We start from the raw sequence: 20,746 nt of genomic DNA, 5'->3' as shown, positions 1-20,746 counted from the left end.
GTAGGTTTAGGTATGATATATATCATATGTATGTTAGAGTAGAACAATTTAAAAAGTGGGGAGTAGTAAAAGGTTATCTTCTAAATTTGAGAAGAGAAATCAACCGCTCATCTTGTTTCTATTTGTGATTGAGTTTGAGTGTATAGGTGCTTAATTATATGTGAATAGATTATCTTCAATTTTACTATTATTAGGCCAATCCAATGAATAATTTTTTTCCTTATATCCGCTTCTTTCTCGTGGTCGGGATGTAATTCACTGCATGAAGAATAAAAATAATCAAATACCTTATCTACACATTAAATTGTGTTTAGAATTAAAATTGACAATTTTGATTAAATACTTAAAATAATTAAAATTTGCACATTACTTTATTTTCACCCTAAAACCATTTTGTTATAATTTTTTTAAAAATAAAATAAACCTTGTGATTTTTTTTTTTTTTGGAAGAAAAATAACAATACTGCTTTTAATGCTAAAATTTCTTTTTTAAAATAACTATAACTCGCGGTGTAATTAATTACATATATACTCAATACAGTTCGGAAATAAATCATTAGTAGAAGATAAAAGTAAGTTGGCTAAATAAAAAACAAAACGTTGAAGGCTTCAGACTATCATATCAACTCAACCATATGCATTCATTTTACAAATACTCGCTAATCACTTCACTGCTCAAACTCAATAGAACAGAAAAAGGAAAAAAGTAATTAAAAACAAAAGTTTTAGAAGTAAAACTTTAGGATAAGAAGGGAGAGTGAAAGAGCAGCAAATAAATGAGAGATTTTGTACAACACAAAAGAACTATTCTCAGTGCATCATGTTGATAAAAACAAATGCAATTATTGCTTCCCCAAAAAAAAAAATGAAGCAGTACTCAAACAATGGCTATTGCAGCAATATTGATTACAAAAGACCATCATTGAGACACAACAGAAAGGTCAAGTGCAAAACTTCTGAAAATCTCATGAGCTAAAATTAAATCCCAAGACTAAAGAACAGATGTAGACCAATTTAGCAAGTAGCTTTTTTTTAGTTGAGTGTAAGTTATAATTTCTTGATGTCCTTTTGATGAAACAAGTAAATCTACTTGTATCGCTGGGAGAACCCCCCAACAAGTTTGTCCATAAACTGGCATTTCTTGTCAAATCCCCACCCTGGGTTGCTCTGCAAATAGAAGAATTGTACAAATTAGCATTATCTTCATATTGAATGTCAAAGCCTAATGTATTACTCACTAATATGCAACATAGACAGGAAATGTCAATTAAACCTATAGTGTACAGAGGCTAAACAAAAAGTGGCTAGAACTTGCAAATTTTGACTCAGGATCTAGGTAGCTCATAACAACGTTAAGTTGAGCTGCCCAGTGTTTACACAACAGTTGTGTAAAATGATATTGGCTCCATAAACAGATCAAGTCAATACGGAACAGTTCATTTATATCAATTCAAGATTATTGAAGCAGAACCAAATGAAATTTCTCTTTTTTTTTTTTTTTTCCATTCTAGTTGCACTGTATCTGATGCATTTAAGCCTACATCATTTCATAGTTTTGTGCCAGTTTCAAAACCTCGTCATTCATCTTCCTACCCAGTGCTCTTTCCTCAGAATTTTCCATTGCTCAGTAACAATGCAAGTTAAAGGGCTTCGCATTGATAAGAGACAAATCAGTACCTAGTTCCCCTAAACACTCAAACCAAAGAGGACAGAATAGCATCGCATGTCTTCGTTCTGCACAAATACTTAGTTCTCTTTTCATTTTTCTTTTTCAATTCTTTCTTTTTTATAAGAAAAACAATTTCATTAGAACTCATGGACACAGTTGTACATTGTACAACAAATAGAATATGATACATTATGTTCAAGTAAGATTGAAACAATTTCATTGATCTATGAATTTTACTTGTTCCCTTTACATCACCACATCCAAACAATTTATTCCTATCAATGAAACTTGTAGGTATGCAATACATACCCAATAAGGATGCAATTATACAATTCTACCAAACATTAATTATTTGCAATAGCTTCGACATAGAAATGATAAATTGTTGTAAGACATTCAATACTATTAACTCTAAATTAATTGCACTATATATTTGATAGCAACACTAAATTGTATGTACTATTATCTGTCATACATTCTGCTTCATTGTAACGGTTACTCATAAAATATGTAAAGTATGGCATGCATGGATGTTGATTATTACAAGTTTGGCATATACTTCACAGTAAACACACCATAGTGATTTGTAACGTATGTTTCCAGCTTAGAATTGCTTCTTGGATTTTTATTTTAAAATTTTTTTTTCCTATTTTCGTTTCTAAAACATAATTCAGAATAATAAGTCATTAAGGTGGCTTCACTAACCTGCAAAGAAAGAACAGCACGATTGGTGAATTGCTTTACGGAATTAGGTGCACTTTGTGGAAGTGTCTTTGCAACTCTTTCCAGCTCCCCTTGTTGTTCCTTCGCAGTTACTCTATCTGGTCCACTGTAAGCGTCAACTATCTCCTTCATCAATGGGACGCTTTGCATGGTTTCTTCCACGATTTCCTTGTACAGCCAAATGAAAAAAGTTAGAAGAAGAAGAACCATCTTATAAGGAGCGTATCATATTTTCATGTTATCCTCCCACCCAAGAGGAGATAAGAAAGCCTCTCTAGTAGGAATTAAAATAAACAAGAAAAGAAAAGGGTAAAGACCAAGAGAGAGATCAATGAATGACAATCCAAGAGGATGCTTATAAAATTCGAACTCATATTGAGTTTCAAAGAGCTCAATGCAAAACACAACTAAATGTCGAGAATAGTATGGACTTCCAGTCATACATAACCTCACTCAACAACAAAATACCTAATTCCTGGAGTTTTGAAACCTCAAAAAAGTTGCTTCTAGGCCAAACTTTAAATTTAGTAACCTCACCAAGCCCATTAATGCACTAGCCAAGAAGAAAACATTTTCAAGTTTTTTTTTCTTTTGTAAGAAAGATGAAGTGTATAAATCTTCAGGTGTGACCTTCTCTAACTCTAAAGCCAAGGGAAAGCAATATTTGAAAATTATCAAAATAAAGAAGTAGTAGGTGTAAATATAAGTTTATTTATAACATCTCCAACACAAAAATCTTAATCACTAGATAAAATCACAATCAAACGACTGTAGACCAACATCTTATTATTAAGGAAGCAAATTATCTAGAAATAAGCACAAAATTTATCAGAGATTAACAAAGCTAGAGTCAGTTTAATCATATCAAATATCACTCTCTTATTCCAAAATGGCTGGCAATACAACACCTCCCAATCATCAGAAGGCATAACCTGTTAATAAGAACCAGACACGTGATATTTAGTGATAAAGGTAAAATTCTTTCTTTTGGGAAATTAACCACAACGTCACCAACATTTGTGACAAAATAAAGTGGCCCTTCCCTCACATGGCTCTCTCCTCACATTGTTGTATATTTGTCATGCCGTAAACAAGACACTGAGTCGCCTTTACATCAATTGTGTTTTTGAAGATTATGGAAGGAGGTATTCCTCTCCCTCTAAGGGTCCACAACTCTTCCCAACAAGCTTGTGAGCCTCCTCACTTGCAGACTCATGCGCCACCCTTTCAGAGACAAAAGGAGGATAATGTGGATGCATATGATTCGAGCTTTCTTATGGATTTTATGGAAGGAGAGAAACGACCGCCTCTTCAATGAAAAAAGAAGCTCTTTTCGCAGTTTATTTTAACATATTATCTATCTTACTACTGTCTTGGTGCAAGTGTACATCTTTCTATATTTCTTACAACCTTACATCTCCTTTGACCAATTGGAGAAGTCTCTAGTAACTCCTTTGGCTTGGGCTGGTGCCATTCTTTTGTAATTTCATACATCAATGGATATTGTTTCTTATCAAGAAAAAAAGAACATTAATGGAAATCCAGATACAAGGAATAATGGAAGCTACCAAGCAAACTTCATAGAAGACAAATGATACAAGTGAAGGAATCAAAGGCGTGATGAACCATCCCCTACCTAAGATCCGTCCTACAGAACAAGCAAGTGTACCCAATTGAAAAATTGCAAAAACTTAGCAAAAGGAACGAAACAGACGATAATCCTATGAGACACAAAATTGAACTTAAAAGGGAAATGCCACATCTGCTTGGCCAACAAGGGTGTACTAAAGACCTCAAGATTTTCATGTCCAAATGCTCAGCCTCAGACCTTGCCCAATGCCCAATTAAGCTTAAAATAACCGCCCACGCCTAACTGAATGGGAACACCCAGCCCAGTCCTCTTCCACACCCAATGATAAAATATCTCTTATCATCTTTTCCACCTTGGAACTACTAGAAGGTGATTTTTTAAATAATTTTTATTCGAAAAAATGCAAAATTACAAGGGAACACAAAATACCAAGCTCAGAAAAGGCAACCCAACTAAGGAAAGGGGCACATTAGTCTTTCTTTGTATAAAACAATTGGAACAAAGACCAAAAAGACCGAGGCAATTAGTTTTTCTTTGGATAAGAAAGAATTTCATTCATTAAATGAAATATCAAAGAAGATACAAAAGGGGCCCAAAAGATGTCTTCAATTTGTTACAAAAAATTCAAACTATTACTTTGTAAAGGCTGTAAATTTTTATACCAAAAAGAAAGAACATTGAAAATAGCCAATTCAAGAACTTCTCCAGCTGATTTTTCTTCGTCTTGAAAAATTATGGTTCTGGGATTCATTTTCTTTTTGTAAAGACAACACCAAGATGGATATAGATGGATCCAAGGGCATCTTTCTTGGAGCATGTCCATAGTATTAAAACAAGAGTGTGTGATGAATCATATGAGGAATTTAATCCTTTTGGTACAAGTGAACTTCCTAATGTTCTTGAATATATAAACCAATTAGGTGAATGGGGGATTGAGGCAATTAGTGAGAATGACACCAACTTAAAACTCCGTCTATCCAACTTAACAAAATAATACTTAATACCAACCAACCAGTTGAGTCTTTATCCAATTGACCTTGAATACCATACAAATCTAAAAAGGGGGGAAATTTTCATAATTAGTAGTGCATTGCAACTCAAGCCAGAAAAAATGTCCTCAAAAAACTAAAAACCAAAAGGTTGAATTCATGGTATAGACGATATGGAAGTTTAAAATCCCAAAGAAAGTTAAGTTTTCTTTTCGGACTCTTTGGTATAGAAGTATCAACATGGAGCCAAATAGAGTCCAAAGAAAATCCTCTGGGTGGGTAATTTCTCCTTCAATTTGATCTGCAACCATTGTTAAATAATGAGTTTTTCACCCATTGCCTTATTATTTTGAGGGTGGATGAGGTTGCCTAGAAATTTCATTTGTCAATGTGTCTTCCAAATGGAATTAAGGATTGGTTATTACGTATTGAAGTGGCTGGACTCTCAGGTAAGGCTGAAAAGTACGGCTAGAGCCAAGGTAACATGGAGCTGCACCAATAGTACTTTTTCATGGATCGTTTGGAAGGAAAGAAATTAGAGTATTTTTTTAATACCCTTCTACACGTCTTTTTATTTTGGAATTATGTATACAGTACAGCTTCTTGGTGGTGTTCCAACCACCAGAAATTTTACCCTCGTGATTTTACACATTGGAAGGATGCGCATAGTCCTCCTTTGGATAGGGTTTTCTCCTTCCTGATGCTTGAGTTGCTCACTCTTTTTTGGTTATACAAGTCCTATTATTTTTTTATTTATTTATGGTGAATCCACTCTTCGCCCATGTGGAAACCAAAACGAAACCCTGTTCCAATAAGGAATAATGTCTCTTGCCTAATCCCAGTCCCAGTAGAGGCAAAAACTCCACCCCTAGGCTTACTATTTACCAGAAATAGATTGGTCAACAAACCTAATGCAATTCCATATCCAAGATCTCACCTTGAACCAAGCCCAAAATGTACATTCAAACCACCTTATCCAAGAAACCCAAATCCACACGATCATAGTCTTTCTCAAAATCAATCTTGAAAACGATTCTTTCTCACTAACAAGTTATATAGTTCTCAATAGTATCATTAACAAGGACCCCATCCATAACTTCTCTCATCATAAAATCATCTTCAAACTTTGAGGTGTTCTTAGACAGAACCTTTTTCAATGTATATGTCAACACCTAGGCAAAATAATCAATCCCATAAGAAGCTGCTAACATGGTTCATGGATTAAAGTTTCCCAATCCCCTGCGTTCACTTTTTCAGGGATAAAACATATATAGGTTTCATTGATATTAGAATCGATAATCCCTCATAGTCAAAGTGTTTGCATAGAGCTTTTCTGTAACTTCCCGTTGTTTTCTCATTCTAACAACTGCAGTCACTACCAGTAATTCCCTTATTTTGTTCTTGTGGGCTACTCTAATTTAGGCTCTTTTTAGCATCTAGTCCTTTCGTTTGTACAGTGTTCAATTTTCTCAATAAAACCCCTAAGAAAACTTGGGAATGTGATTCTCCAAAATGTCAGCTTAAACACTACTGTCGTGAAATAAACAAGACAAGAGCAATAAAGGGCTTGTTTGGTAGAGAATCTGAAAACATAAATTTTGAAAACAAGGGATTAAACAAAAATAAAATTGTATTTCATGTTTTCATACATGTATTTGGTAGTAGATCTCAAAAATTGGATTCTGATTTAAACAATTGTAAACTAGTTGTAGCTGTCCAATAAATATTAGTTGATAATAAATTATCATTAATGTATTAATGAACATGTTTTTATGTTAAAAAAGATTGTATAATTTTTGTTTTCCAATATTACATAATTTATAAGAAATTTTGAAATTTTGGTCCATATAGTTTGGAAAGTTAAAGTTTAGGTCTTATGGTTTATAATTAGAATATACCCCCTATGGTTTGATAAAAGTTTCGTAATAAATAATCCCTAAGGTAGGAACTAATTAAGAGAATTAACAAACAATAGGGACTGCATATGAAAATAACTTTTTAAGTTTTGACTTTATCATAAGTCCTAGGGACTAAACTTTGACTTTAATGTAATTTAACATATAATTCATTACATGATACATATATTGATTTTTTAAAAAAAGGGGTTCATAACCAGAAACCATAAAAATGTTGTTTTCAAAATTTGTACTATTTAGATCACAGAATCCAAAAATAGTTTTCAAAAACAGAAGTAGAGTTATCTGCCTTAGTGAATCTGAAAACATTAAACAGAATCCAGAATCCAGATTGCAAACTAAACAGACCCTAAGTAAAAGAAATTGATGTGAGTAGTCTATATACTTTGTAACACTTTTGCATCTCTACCTGTATTAGATAAATATAATATGTAATAATAGGGAAAATCCAGGAAGAACCAACGTAAACAGAGTACAGTGGATCTTTTCATCAGTACACTAAAACCACAAAAATAACACACATAAATACTTCAGTCAGACCCAAAGCACAAATTAACAAGTAGAAAAGACGTTGGCAGGAACAAAAGAACGAAAACATGAAGTCATAACAGAAAAAGATACCTCCCACTCTTCGTGGCTTTGGATGTTTTCATACGCCATTAAAAATGGTTTCATCTTCTCAAATGCATCCCGAAGAGAAATTGGTGGATTCTCATCAATATCAGGGTTACTTTCAAAATCTCCCATCAAGTACTCCGGCTCACACTCGATCTGCCATACAGAAAGAGAGTCATAACCGAGCATTGATCCAATCTCAACATTTTTCTTGAAAGAACTGAACAAAATCAGGTTTGTGATAATTCAACCAAGCACACTATTTAATTCGTCACCCGATCACAAACATCGAAAACAGTAAACTTTTCAATTATGTCAAAACAGTTTAGAGTTAATCCTTAGTCCATATGTCCATAGAGAGGAAAAACGGGGACAAAAAAGAAAAAAGACACAGGAAATGTTCACCATAAAATTGATATCCATCCCGTCCAAAAGCCGATCCTCCAATGGCGAAGGCAGCACTCTACCACTCATCTCTTCAAACCCTTCAACCAGTTGGTTCATAATTTCAGGACCAACCTTCTTTGCCAGCCTCTCACCGTCTTCATTGTTGCCTAAATAAAGTCCAGCAGCATATCCATCCTCCTTATCTTGACCACTTCTTCTGTCCCATCTCTCCCCAGTTCTAAATGACCCCCTTGGTCCCCGTCTGAACGGCCCTCTGACGCCTCTGCCCCGGTAACCGCTACTTCCTCGACCACCACCAACTTCACCATCAGGCCCGCCCCTTGACGCCATCCTATTAGTGTTCCTCCATGGTTCACCACGGCCTATCCTTGGTTCAACGCCACGAGCCCTTCCACGCCCGCCAGCTCCACGGCCATCCCCCTCTTGTCTAGGTCTAAGATGACGATTTTCCTGCTTTGGTTGATCTTCCGGGACTGGTTGCTTCATGGGTTTTCCTCGTCCAACACCAGAAAACCCAGAATGCAAAGAATCAGGCAAGTTTCTCTCTCCCGAAACCCTGTGTAACCCGCCAAGTGAAGTACTTGCAGCAGAGTCCCCTGCATTATTCCTCGAGAAAAACACAGGTTTCTTAGGCTCTGAATCTGGCTCGGGAGGGGACCGAATCGATGGCGAAGCATCACCTCTACCCCGACCAACAGACGAGGGCCTGACAGAGGGCGAAAAGGAAGAGAAAGATGGACGAATTGGGGAGGAAGGAGTTGGTATACCACGGCCATGACCAAGCCCAGGAGTAGGACGAGAATCTATAGGTTCTTGTTTAGAGGCATTTGGATGTTCTTGACTGGGGACTGGAGGAGTGAAATCAAAGGGTCCGGAAGGAAAGGCACCTCGACCTCGGCCACGACCATGACCACCGGAAGAAGAAGAAGAAAAAGGCACAACGCCTAGTTTGTTGGCATTGGATAGAAGTGAAAATCCTGGAACCTTTCTTCCGATTGATCTACTCATCTAGACTTCACTGAGAAAAAAAAAAGCACGAAATGGAAAGGAACAGTTTCGAAGAGTTTAGTTTAGTTGATGAACAGAAAAACGTAAGGGTTTAAGATTGGTATTGGGATTTAGCAGCGCCGCCCTTCGACAGTGATCGTGATTTCTTTCGCCAACCAAAATCTCCCCGTGTTCATGAATTAGGGCGCCAAGACGGCCAAGAAAACAAAGAAGAAAAAAAACATAAAACTCAAAACTTTACATATATTATAGTTACTTTCTTCTTCTTCTTCTTCTTCTTCTTCTTCTTCTTTTTCTTTTCTTTTCTTTTCTTTTTTTCTTTTTACATTTTGACTCGTATATCATTCAATTAAGGTCACTCGTATAATTTTTTTTCTTTTTATAAAAATGGGTACATAATTCTTATAAAGTAAATAGAGGATGATAATATTTAGATGGAAAGATGAGAAATCAAAAGAGTCAGTGAAAAGCCCGTTTAGTTTGGATTCATGCTAGAGTAATTATAATAGGTAGCAATATTTAGAATAATTATTAAGTATGTAGCAATATTTTAAAAAAAATTGTGAATATAGCAAAGTCTATCAATGATAGACTCTATCCTTGATAGACTCTTATGGTTTATCAGTGATAGACCATCATTTACTACATGGTCTATTAGTCAGACTTTTATCATCGATAGATTTTGACAGATTTTGTTATATTTGCAATTTTTTTAAAATGTTGCTATATACTTAATTATTTTGAATATAATTGCTACATTTGCAACTATCCCTTGATACTATGGTTAATTCTTGATTAAAATGTTGTATTAAAATTTGAAAGCAATTAATATAATAAACGGGTCAACATTAAATGAGAATTAAAATATTAAAAATCCACCAACAACACCAAAGAATTAAAATATTAAAATATTATAAATTTTAAGAATAGATAAATTTGCCCTAAAATTTACCCTAAAATAGATAAATTTACCCTTTTTACAATACGGTTCGGAGAAAACAAAATGAAAACTAATATCAACAATTTAATACATGCTAACTGTACATGATAACATCCTCCCTCAAACTGATGCTCTTTAGGCTTAAGGCATGAGTTTGGATCGAAGAGTGTGCAAGCGATCGATAGTGAGTAGTTTTATGAATATATCAGTAGGTTGTTCAATTGAAGGAATGTACAGAAGTGTAATGTCATTTTGAACAGCTTTTTCCCTTATAAAGTGAAAGTCTGCTTCTATATGTTTGGTTCGACCATAGAAGACAGGGTTATGAGCAAGTTGGATGGCAGACTTATTGTCACACCATAACAACGAGGTTCTCTTCCAAATATATGTAAGTCTCGGAGGAGTTGTTGAATCAGAAATATATCAGAAGTCGTTGTTGCAAGGGATCTATATTCGGCTTCTATTGAACTCCAAGACACGATGGACTGCTTTTTGGTAGCCCACGATATTGGATTCTCCAAGGTAGATGATGAAGCCCGTGGTTGACCTTTTGTCAAGGTTGTTTACTGCCTAATCTGAATTCAAGAATGCATTTTATTCTAAATGGATGAGTGGATTTTTTTCTAAGAGTATGCCTTTCAAAGTGGTTCCATTGATATATCTTAGTACTCTTTTTGCTGCTATGAGATGGCAATAAGCAGGTGATTGCATGAAGTGTGATAGTTTGCTCACTGAGAAGGTAATGTTTGGTCAAGTAAAAGTAAGATATTGGAGCGCTCCAAGCTATGTAGGTTGTTGCATCTTCATTTGAACATGGAATTGTCTGGTTTATCACTAAAGGAATGTATATCAATTGGAGCATTACATGGTTTGCATCCATTCATTCTGAACCTCTATAATACATCCTTAGCATATTTTGTTTGTGTGAAAAAGATACCAAATGAGTTTCTTAGAATTTCGAGCCCCATAAAATATTTCAACATTCCTAAGTCAATAATATCAAACTTTTTCTACAACTGATTTATTAACACATTGATATATGGTTGATCATCATCTGTTATTATGATGTCATCTACATAAAGTAGAAGATAAGTAGTAGATTCTCAAAACTTTTGAACAAACAATGAGCTATCAACATTTGAAGCATTAAAGCCAAGTGTCAGTAAGTGAGTTCTGAAGCATTCAAACCAAGCTCGAGGGGCTTGTTTGAGGCCATATAATGATTTTTAGGAGTTTGCGCACTAGGTTTGGTTTTGTTTCGTCAATAAAGCCTTGTGGTCGTTGCATGTAGACTTCTTCACATAGTTCATCATGTAGGAAGGCATTTTTTACATCAAGTTGCCTTAGTTTCCATTCGAAATGTGCAGCTAAAGAGAGAACTATACGAATAGTAGGTTTTTTTATGACTGAGCTAAATGTCTTTTCGAAATCTATGCGCTCTTGTTGATGGTATCCCTTGGCAACTAACCTTGCTTTATCTCTAGCAATGGTTCCATTGGGATGTCCCTTTGTTTTGTATACCTATTTGCACCAAATGGCTAATTTATTTCGTGTTAAATTGGTGAGTCTTCATATTATTTGTTTTAGTAGAGCATCATATTCTTCTTTCGTTGCAGCTTACCAGACTAATTCTTTTGATGCTTGGGTGTAAAAGCTTGGTTCATTTTCACCAACAGAGTTTTTGGAAAGATGGATTGCAGCAACAAAGACTTTCTTCTTTGAGATACCAAACACTACAAGAAATCGAGGTTTTTTTTACGCACAAAAAGGGGTCGAAAGAAACAACATCGTAAAATATGCCTTATCCTAATGTCACTTTTCACACGTTGGGCAAGCACCTTTTTCCGACGTTCGTGATAGAGTCATCGAAAAATAGGACAACATTTTCGATGTTTAGGTGTAGGGCGTTGGGAATAATAACTTATCCCGATGCCTCATGCACGTGTCAGAAACAATCATTCAGAAATTTTCAAACAATAATTATGTCATATAGAGATTTCTGACGCATTTTGCATGGCGTCGGGGACGTCATCGGGAGTAAGGAGAGCTATCGATGCCATTTTTTATTCGTATAAAATGGTGTTGGAAGTAATGAGAGATCTCGATGCCATTAGTGATTTGTCGGAAATGGCGTCGGGAGTAAGGGGATTTTCTGATGTTTTCGTGCTACGTCGGGAGTTTTCTTATAAAATAGATGTTTCAGTTTTGTGAAACACAGAACCAAAACAAAAGTGAAAAAGGAAGAGAGATCAATTCGGTTGCCGAAACGAAGAGAAGAGAAACTTTTAGTGTCGTCATCGTTGCCCTCACTGCCGTAAGCCTACCGTTGTGCCTCTCTCACCATCTGTCACTGCACATCTCTATTTGAAGTAAGTTTAAAATCCTAAATCCTTAAAAAATGTTAGTTTAGGTTAGGTTTATTTAAATAGTTTAGGTTTTTATTTTTTAAAATTAGTTTTAGGATTTTAATGATGAATTAGTATTAGGCTATTGTTTAGGAATAGATTTTGGTTTTTGAAGTTGAAATTTTGAATGTGAAGGTTGAATTTGAAGAGAGGGAGTGGGGGTTTAATTGAATATTTGAAAGGGGTGGGTTGAAAATTAGAGGGGGGTTGAATTGAAATTTTGTTGGGGGGAGGGGGGTTGAATTGAAATTTTGAAGGGGTGAAGGGTTTTAATTGAAAATTTGAGGGATTAGAGTTGAAAATTTGAGGGGGAGGGGACGATGGTTATTATTGTGTTAAAAATTTTATAATATGTGTTAAGATTAGTTTTAGCTATCCTCCAGTTATGGTAGCCTAGTAGCCTTTAGTTCAATTCTAATAGTTTATTTATTAGTAGTTTTGAATAAATTTGTTGTTGATTTGGGATGGCTATCCTACAGTTATGGTAGCCTTCTTGTTTTGAATTTATTTGTATTTTTGAGGGTTTGAAGGAGTGGTAATAGGATAGCTTGTAAGGTTGCGTTGTTGGAATGGGTGGATAGGATGCGAAGATTGAAGTTGTTTGTAGTTAATAATTAGGTTGTGCTGGCTATCCTATAGTTATGGTAGCCTCCGTAGTTTGAAGTTAGTTTTAGTGAAAATTTTGAGAGATTATATATTTAGGGGAGTAAGTTTAGGATGTGAGAGGTGAGGAATATGTTTCTAATCAAACATATTTATGTTTTAGGGACTTAAACGATGGACAAAGGTTGGATGAAACTTTGGAATAAGTTTTTCCTTGAGTATAGAGAGAAATTGACCCAATTTTTAGAATTTGTCAAGTTTCACGTTGATGCCTACGGACGAATAAAGTGTCCATGCAAGAGATGTATGAACTTAAATTGGAACTCACTAGAGGGTGTGGAACGACATCTTCTAACTATTGAAATATCTCCCTACTACATAGAATAGGGGTATCATGGATAGTCATTAAGCTTTAGAGGTACAGAAAACTTTGAGGAAAGAACTAGTAGTAACCCTTTTTGATGAAGGAACTAGTAGTAGACACTTTGATGAAGAAGATGATATGTTTCGTATCCTGAATGATTTACAAGCCCAATTGAATAGAAAAAGAAAATGGAGGAAGGTCGTTTGGAAGATGAAATGTCGAGGAATATTGGGTAGATATAGATGAATATGCAACAAACATATTTCAGGACTTATTGAATGAAGCACATAATGAGTTATACCACGGTTATTCGTATTTACTTATTGAATGTTTATTTTCTATGTCCACAGGCACTATGTCATTATTCCCACGCGGTTTTGATAAGATGGATGTCATATTCCTCGAGTTTGTAGAGGATCTAGGTAACCTTACGGGAGGTCGTCGTCAATGGGTGACAATTCGAGTGAGTCTAATAATGGTATACATTTTAACTTAAGATTATTTCAACTTTTTTTCTAACATTATATGTTCTTATAATTTATTAAGTAGGTACTTCTCAACCATCTGCGTCTTCAACTCTTAGGAGACGTGCACAGTCTCGAATCTTAGAGTTGGAGCACTACGTTGCAGTCAATGGGCGAATTCTGATGACGATCGCCCCCTTACGCAGAGAAGCTTATTTCCCTACACGCCATTCACTTTAACCAAGCGATAGGCATGTGTGTGCGAAAGACATTTCTCGCTTAAGTGGGCGGACATAGACAGAAAATACATCAAGGTCATCAAGGGTGACCTCCAAGTAAGTCCACTCTACATTTATGATTTCATTTGAAACATATTTAAGTTAACCAAGCTAATGTGTTGTTTTTGTAATATGTAGCAGGTTTTTATGCTTAATTTCAATTATTAAGCAATGAATAGGTACGTTGGGCATCAGATGCTCAACACTTTTAAAGAGTTTCAGGACGACTGTCATAGGCACTTCAAAAAGTACAGCGACCTCGAGGAGGCTCGTGCCAACCCACTACACCTATTGGTGGGACGTGATGAGGGTTGACACTACCTCTATAACCACTACATGAGCCGTGCATTCCAAGTGAGCTACTGAACCCTTTGTGGTTAATTATGATTCCAACTTTTAATATGTATAAGAAATAAACAATATAATTGTTTTCATGCAGGAGGAATCACGGACGAACAAGGCTACAAAGTCGTTTCTACAATGACGATAGCACGAGATCGCTGAGCAAAGAGAGGAGTCGGTTGACTGTGTGATGTTGTTTTGACAAACACACATTCGAGATGGAACATTCGTGTCCCAGGCTACAGAGGATGCGCATGTAAGTTATCCAAGCTACACTTTTGCTCTTATTTATCCTCTTTAATATATAATATATTTTTTACTTACTAAGATAGTTTCTAAATTTATTGTAGCATCAAATGCTAGAACTCTAGTCCCAGCCTACCTTTGAGGGTAGCCAGCCACTCTTTGGGGACAAGATGTGCAAGACGGTGTTGGGTAGACGACCGGGCTACTCAAAAGACCTTGGTTGGAGATCCAAGCCTAAGGCCCGCAGTCCACAGTAGAACTTCAATTACAGGCTAAGCTTCATCAAGCTATGCAACGAATTGAAGAACAGACAAAAAATCACGAAGCATTAGTTTCATAAGTGGAATGAATGTGGAAGCTCATAGAGGACATGACTCAGGCACAACAAGAACTACCACATAATCCCTAGCTTTGCAGTACGTATATATGTTTCTATCATTCTTAAATTCTTGAAATGACAGTATACAATGATGATATGCATATATATGTACTAAACTTAGTCACTTTTGTATCATTGTAGGACCTACGGTGTAAAATGACATTCAAGGCTTGTTAGGAGACGTACGTTATGAAGTACGGCTTTCTTTGCGCTTTTTTTTAACGAGGAATTATTTTTTCATTTTTATTATGAACGTTTTTACATTTTATGAAACTTCTTTGTATTATGGACATTTAATTTTTTTGTTGAATTTATGTTTGTATTTCGTAATTTACTAATTTATTTTGAATTTTTCTTAATTGAATCGAAAACGAATACAAATATTTCAAGAAATATATCTTACAGGAAAATTTCAAGAAAAAAATAAAAATTACATATTTAAAATATTTTCCGATCCAGTACAAACATCGGGAATATGGTGCAAATGTTGCGTCGGAGATAGTTATTCCCGATGCATAGATGACGTCAGAATTGTGGACATCGGGGATGACTTATTGCCAACGCATCGAAGATGCCGGTAAAGACAATGTCGGGAGAAGATTATTCGTGACGCCTTGTTAGTGATGCGTCAGAAATCGATCTCCCGATGCTTTTCTTTCGATGGTCTTCTTGATGTTTCTTTTTGCGTCGAGAATTCATTTCCCGACATCTTTACCACTTTCGCCGACGTTTTTACGCGTCTGGAGTCTCCCCACTTCTTGTAGTGAGATTTGCTTATGGTTTTCATTGGATGAGCAATTGAGTTTATATTGGGTGCATTTGTGTCTATTTTAGTTTCATTATTTGGTTTTTCACTGTTTAGATAGGATTCATCTGTTTGTAAAGGACTAGTTGTTAGCATAATAGGGTGCACTTTCATTAATCACATTTGAGATAGGTGAGGAGTCTTTTAGGAATATGGATAAAGGTATTTAATGGGATTTTGTAGGTTTTTTATGGTTATCTTTTGTGTTACTGTTCTATGGGGTTATTGTTGATAAGGGAATACAGTTTCATAGACATGAAAACAATCTTATTGGAGTTTATGAGTATTGAATTGTTTTTTTTTTTTGAAAGGTATTGTAATAAGCGCAAGGGTGGGGAGATTTGAACATAGGACCTCTTGTCTATAGGTATATACGAATGCTAGTTGAGCTAAGCTCATGCTAGCAGCATTGTATTGTTTTAGTAAAGGGTAGTAGACACAACCAAATATTTTTAGATGTTTATAGTCAGGAGGTTGATTGAATAGACATTCAAAGGGAGTTTTATTTTGAATGGTTTGATAGGGAAGTCTATTTATGAGATACACGGCTGTGATAGAGGCAAAAAACTAGAATTTGGTTGGGATGGATGCACGGGTCATTAGGGAGATGACTACTTTTATGATGTGACAGTGTTTTCTTTCGGCTACGCCGTTTTGTTCAAGAGTGTAGGGACATGATTTTTGGTGGGATATGACATTTTTGGTGAGGAAGGATGATAGATTTTGGTTGACGATTTTGCATCCTCCATCAAATCTGAGAGTTTTGATGCGAGAGGAAATTTGATTTTCTACTAATGGTTTGAAGTGTTTAAAGACATCATTTACATCATATTTTTTTGCTATTGGAAAGATCCAAGTATATTCGGTGAAATCATCAACAAAGGAGGCATAGTATTTAAAGCCATTTATTGATATTTCAGGGGCAGGGTCCTATACATCAGTATGAATGATTTGTAAGGGAAACTTAGTAGTAGAATATGAGGGGGGAAAAGGAAGTTTATGCATTTTTCCGTACAAGCAATATTCACATATGCATGCTTTTGTACAAGAAGGAAGGGTTTAGGAATGTAGAACTGTGTTTAATATTTGTGAGTGAGGATGATCGAGTCGGTTGTGCCATAGGGTAAAGGAGATCTTAGAGGATGACTGTATTGCAGAGCATGCAGTTGGTGAGTTTTTCTAGCTAATCTGAGACATATGAAGTGATTGGATAAAGTCCATTCACACTAGGGCTTTGGAATAAAAGTTGCCATTAATTTTGGCCTTCATGGTAAATTTGTTAGTATCGAAAATGATTGAGCAATTGTTATATCTTTGCATAGTTGGTGAACAAATAATAGGTTTGTGGAGATGGTTGGGAATTATTATCTTTGCATAGCAATTGTTATATCAAAAATGATAACGTCCATGACGCTAGTTCATCCATACGTATACATATATACAGATGTACATATACACAGATATACATATACATGCATCAAATCCTTATATTCTACTTTAGTTCTTTTAAGGTGAAAAGACATAAATAACATAAGAAATTTTTTTTAAAGAAAAATGTTAAATCATGTTTGATAACCGTTTGATTCTTTGTTTTTGATTTTTTAAAATTAAGTCTATTAAGAAAAGTAAACATACAAATACTTCTTCGAACTCCAAACTTTCAAAAAAGAAAAAGGAGAGAAAATGAGTTTAATTTTTTTATGAAATAAAACTAAATAATTATGAAACGACATCTAAAAATAAAAAATGACATTTCAAAGAATAAGGAAGGCTCCAATGGAAATCTAATCTGATAGAAATTGTAAACAATTGATTCAAACATGATTCACAAGTGAGTGAGGCAACAAGTAAACCAAATGAATTGTCATTGTATCCATGCTAGTGGTGAGATGCTTAATGTTTGCGATAACAAGATGAATTTCATTAGATAGATTAGTTTGGCTTCCCAATACCAAGTCAGAAGTGTTTGCTTATATATACATTTGTCATCTTATTAACCCCATGAAATCTTACAATTATGAAATGTAATTTAATAAAAATTTGAAACTATCATCTGGATAATTAATAAGAAATTCATATAACAGAAGTGCTTAATAAATAAAAGACCTATCCAACACAGAATTAGAGGAAGAAATTCGAACATTTAAACATTCGGATCAAGGTATATATTTTAAGCTAAAAACACTACACCTCGATTAACAATAAACACTCAAAAAACTACTTTAATTAGTAGAAGAATTTTTAGACTTAAAATAGTACTATATCCAAAAGGTGATTTCAAACTCGGTGCCAACCCTAATATACAAAGTAAAGGAAAAAAACAAGAAGATAAAAGATGGGAACGAGAAGAATTATCTTACCAAGCATTTATGAAGCAATTATCCAGATAATTACACACAGAATTTCTTAATAATAATGTATGTTCATAATAATAACATGCTACAAAAACTAATGTGAAGAAAAAACAAGACTTTTAACTTTCCCTCCACCTTACTGCACCAAAGCACTGGTGTTGTACACAAGAAGAGCACCTCCAGCAAGAAGACCAGCCAAAGTCACTGCCCAAATGGCTAACCCAGTAGTACCTGAAATTCAATGTTGTCCACAATATATCAACAAATATGTTCATGTTCAATCACAATGCAATTCCATATTTCATTAGTATCCGTTTTTCACACAAGGTATTGATACTAACTTCTGTTTGTTAACATAATTTTTATGTAAGTTTTCTGCATGGATATTTACATTAGAACTATCTATAAAGTAAAAGGCAAATGCACATCGTTGGATCAAAAAGTAACTTAACATGCTAGTTGCTTCTAAAGTAAGAATGGCTGAATTCTAATGGAAACATTGTAAACTATTTTAATTTATAACAATACTTTATTTTTTATCTTATAAAAAAACAATACTTTATTTTTTAAAACTTTGAGTTTATACAAAAGAGAGGGTTAAGAATATATAAAATGAATGACCTATTGTAATCTATAACTTTAATTGTCATGTACTCCCCCTATTTATTGTGATCAAGCGTTCCTAAATTTGTCCCCACAAAATGAATTACCAAGGGTTGAAATTTGTTAGACAGGTATAGAATGCTCAAATCAAGTCAGTTTTTATGCATAAAATATTAAAATGGGCAAAGTTATTTGACTTTGAATTTTTTACGTAAAAAACGATATATATTTAAAAATTGTATTTGTTATGGCAACAACAAATCAAATAAAATAAAAGATAAATTCTAAGGGAAGAAAATAGATGAACTCCATCCGGAGTCAATAATATTAGAAATTCATGATTAAAAAATGAAAATCAATCATTCTGACTGAGAAAACCGTAGCACTTGAAAACCCTCTTTCCAATACCATTAATTCATGATTTCGGCTCTTTACAATCCCTTTGCCTATGTAATTCACAAAATAAATAATCAATTGTAAATTCATTCACCAGCCACATTCAATTCAAATAACTAATGTATAAAATTCAAATTTCTGTATTCTGTATGTGTGTATATATATATATATATATATATATATCATATGCATGAAAGATGCAAAAAAAATAGGGTTGCAAATTCAAAAGTGGAGGAAGAACTTACCACCAACATAGACATCACCAGTTGGAGACCAGTCTTTGGTATCGTAGATGGGACTGCAAAAGTGGAGAATACAATACACGTAAGGTTTAATTTGTTGATACATGATAATGAAAGATTTTCAAATTAAACATGAACAATAACGCTTTGAATTCAGGTTGATTTTCAAATTCAGAAAACTAAGAACAAAATCAGAGCCAGATGTTTCACCTGTAACCATCGACATTGGCTCCGTACTTGTCGACAAATTGGTACACTCCCTTTCCCTAAATCAATCAAATTCCAAAACAGAATGAATTACAGACTACAGAGTAGCTAACAAGATTACCAAAACGGCAGAATCGCCGATGGGAATTCTAACCTTGGGCTTCCTTCCCGATGCATCAACTCCATCCCTCAAATTCATCGAACCATTGATTCCTATACGAGTCAGAATCGTAAATAAACCTAAAATCAATCCCCTAACAGTTTCCAAAAAGCCAAATATCGCATCAATGGGTAGCTAATTTTACCGTATGGTTTGTCGGTCTTGATCTTCTTCCCACCACTGGCGACGACCTTGAAGGAGGCGGAGTTTCTCGCCAGAGATGGAAGACCTCTCACCGATTTCTCGACGGTGAAGGGAGCTGGTTTAAGACTCACTGAGGTCATCATTGAGGCCGCCATTTCCGATCGATAAGCTTCTTCTTCTTCTTCTTCTTCTTCTTCTTCTTTAGCTCGAAAATTTGCAATGGCGCAAAACGGAACTCAGAGCTTGATAATCTGAGAAGTGTGATTGGTAGGGCGACACGTGGCATTTCGTGAATGGCAGGAATCTGGATATAATCTTATTGTGTTATCGGAATCTTTTGGCGAACTATTTTAGCCGCTTCTGTTGAAGTTTAAACGATGGCCGTTGATGTTTGGTTTTGACGGCTGTGATTTTTTTTCGTTTGGATTTTTTAATTGAATTTTAAAACGTTGTGTTATTTTGGCTCTTTGTGTCTTGTAAAACTAAGACCACGTAAATTCCTTTTAATTTACGAACACCACATAAATTTCAAATACTAATAACAATACATTGATGGAAGTAGTGATAATATCGAACCATCTAGATTGACATCAAATGAGGCGAAATAATTCGTATTGAGATGTTTGCACATTTTATGTACAATATGAAAGGGAATGCTTTCAATAAAATCTAATTTGTTAAATTCTTTAAAAATTAATTCACATGTACAACCTACCTTGTTTGTTTAACTAACAAAAACTATGTTTTAATAATAATAAAAAAATGTTGAAAGTGTATTCAATAATTTAAATCTTTGTTTTTGTTTTTCAAATTTAGTGGCCAAGTTTAAACCATTTATAACTTCCTCGAAAATATCTATTATGAAGGGTTGATAATACATTCGAGTAAAGGGTGG

General features: G+C 34.7%; 2 protein-coding genes across 5 annotated transcripts; both read right to left on the bottom strand.

Moving 5' to 3' along the window:
* Positions 1-763: 763 nt before the first annotated feature.
* Positions 764-9,214, bottom strand: LOC103492997 (uncharacterized). The gene is made up of 4 exons (XM_008453605.3): positions 7,909-9,214; positions 7,510-7,659; positions 2,375-2,560; positions 764-1,167 (listed from the first exon to the last, which is right to left on the bottom strand). The coding sequence occupies exons 1-4, from the start codon at positions 8,917-8,919 to the stop codon at positions 1,087-1,089; spliced, it is 1,428 nt and encodes a 475-aa protein (XP_008451827.1). The 5' UTR covers positions 8,920-9,214; the 3' UTR covers positions 764-1,086.
* An 8,869-nt stretch (positions 9,215-18,083) lies between these two features.
* Positions 18,084-20,137, bottom strand: LOC103492995 (photosystem II 10 kDa polypeptide, chloroplastic). 4 transcript variants are annotated; one of them, XM_008453604.3, is made up of 5 exons: positions 19,853-20,137; positions 19,702-19,760; positions 19,551-19,606; positions 19,344-19,396; positions 18,084-18,330 (listed from the first exon to the last, which is right to left on the bottom strand). In XM_008453604.3, exons 1-5 carry the CDS (start codon positions 20,004-20,006, stop codon positions 18,236-18,238), a joined length of 417 nt encoding a protein of 138 aa, XP_008451826.2. In that variant the 5' UTR covers positions 20,007-20,137; the 3' UTR covers positions 18,084-18,235. The 4 variants fall into 4 exon arrangements, with proteins under 4 accessions (XP_008451826.2, XP_050943007.1, XP_050943008.1 ...); XM_051087050.1 differs by having other exon boundaries at positions 19,347-19,396; positions 19,853-20,135; XM_051087051.1 differs by having other exon boundaries at positions 19,551-19,600; positions 19,853-20,115.
* Between the last annotated feature and the right edge of the window lie 609 nt (positions 20,138-20,746).

This window comes from Cucumis melo, chromosome 7, assembly GCF_025177605.1.
Source record: "Cucumis melo cultivar AY chromosome 7, USDA_Cmelo_AY_1.0, whole genome shotgun sequence".
Lineage (NCBI taxonomy): Eukaryota > Viridiplantae > Streptophyta > Magnoliopsida > Cucurbitales > Cucurbitaceae > Cucumis > Cucumis melo.
Note: the sequence above shows the minus strand (reverse complement) of the source record. Positions and strands in the feature narration are given on the sequence as shown.

Coding starts and splice junctions, on each gene's coding strand:
- LOC103492997 (XM_008453605.3), bottom strand. CDS start 8,919: ATGAGTAGATCAATCGGAAGAAAGGTTCCAGGATTTTCACTTCTATCC. Junction 7,660..7,908: donor GGATGGATATCAATTTTATG/GTGAACATTTCC, acceptor TCTGTATGGCAG/ATCGAGTGTGAGCCGGAGTA. Junction 1,168..2,374: donor GTGCTGTTCTTTCTTTGCAG/GTTAGTGAAGCC, acceptor TTCTATTTGCAG/AGCAACCCAGGGTGGGGATT.
- LOC103492995 (XM_008453604.3), bottom strand. CDS start 20,006: ATGGCGGCCTCAATGATGACCTCAGTGAGTCTTAAACCAGCTCCCTTC. Junction 19,607..19,701: donor CATCGGGAAGGAAGCCCAAG/GTTAGAATTCCC, acceptor TGATTGATTTAG/GGAAAGGGAGTGTACCAATT. Junction 19,397..19,550: donor GCCAATGTCGATGGTTACAG/GTGAAACATCTG, acceptor CCACTTTTGCAG/TCCCATCTACGATACCAAAG.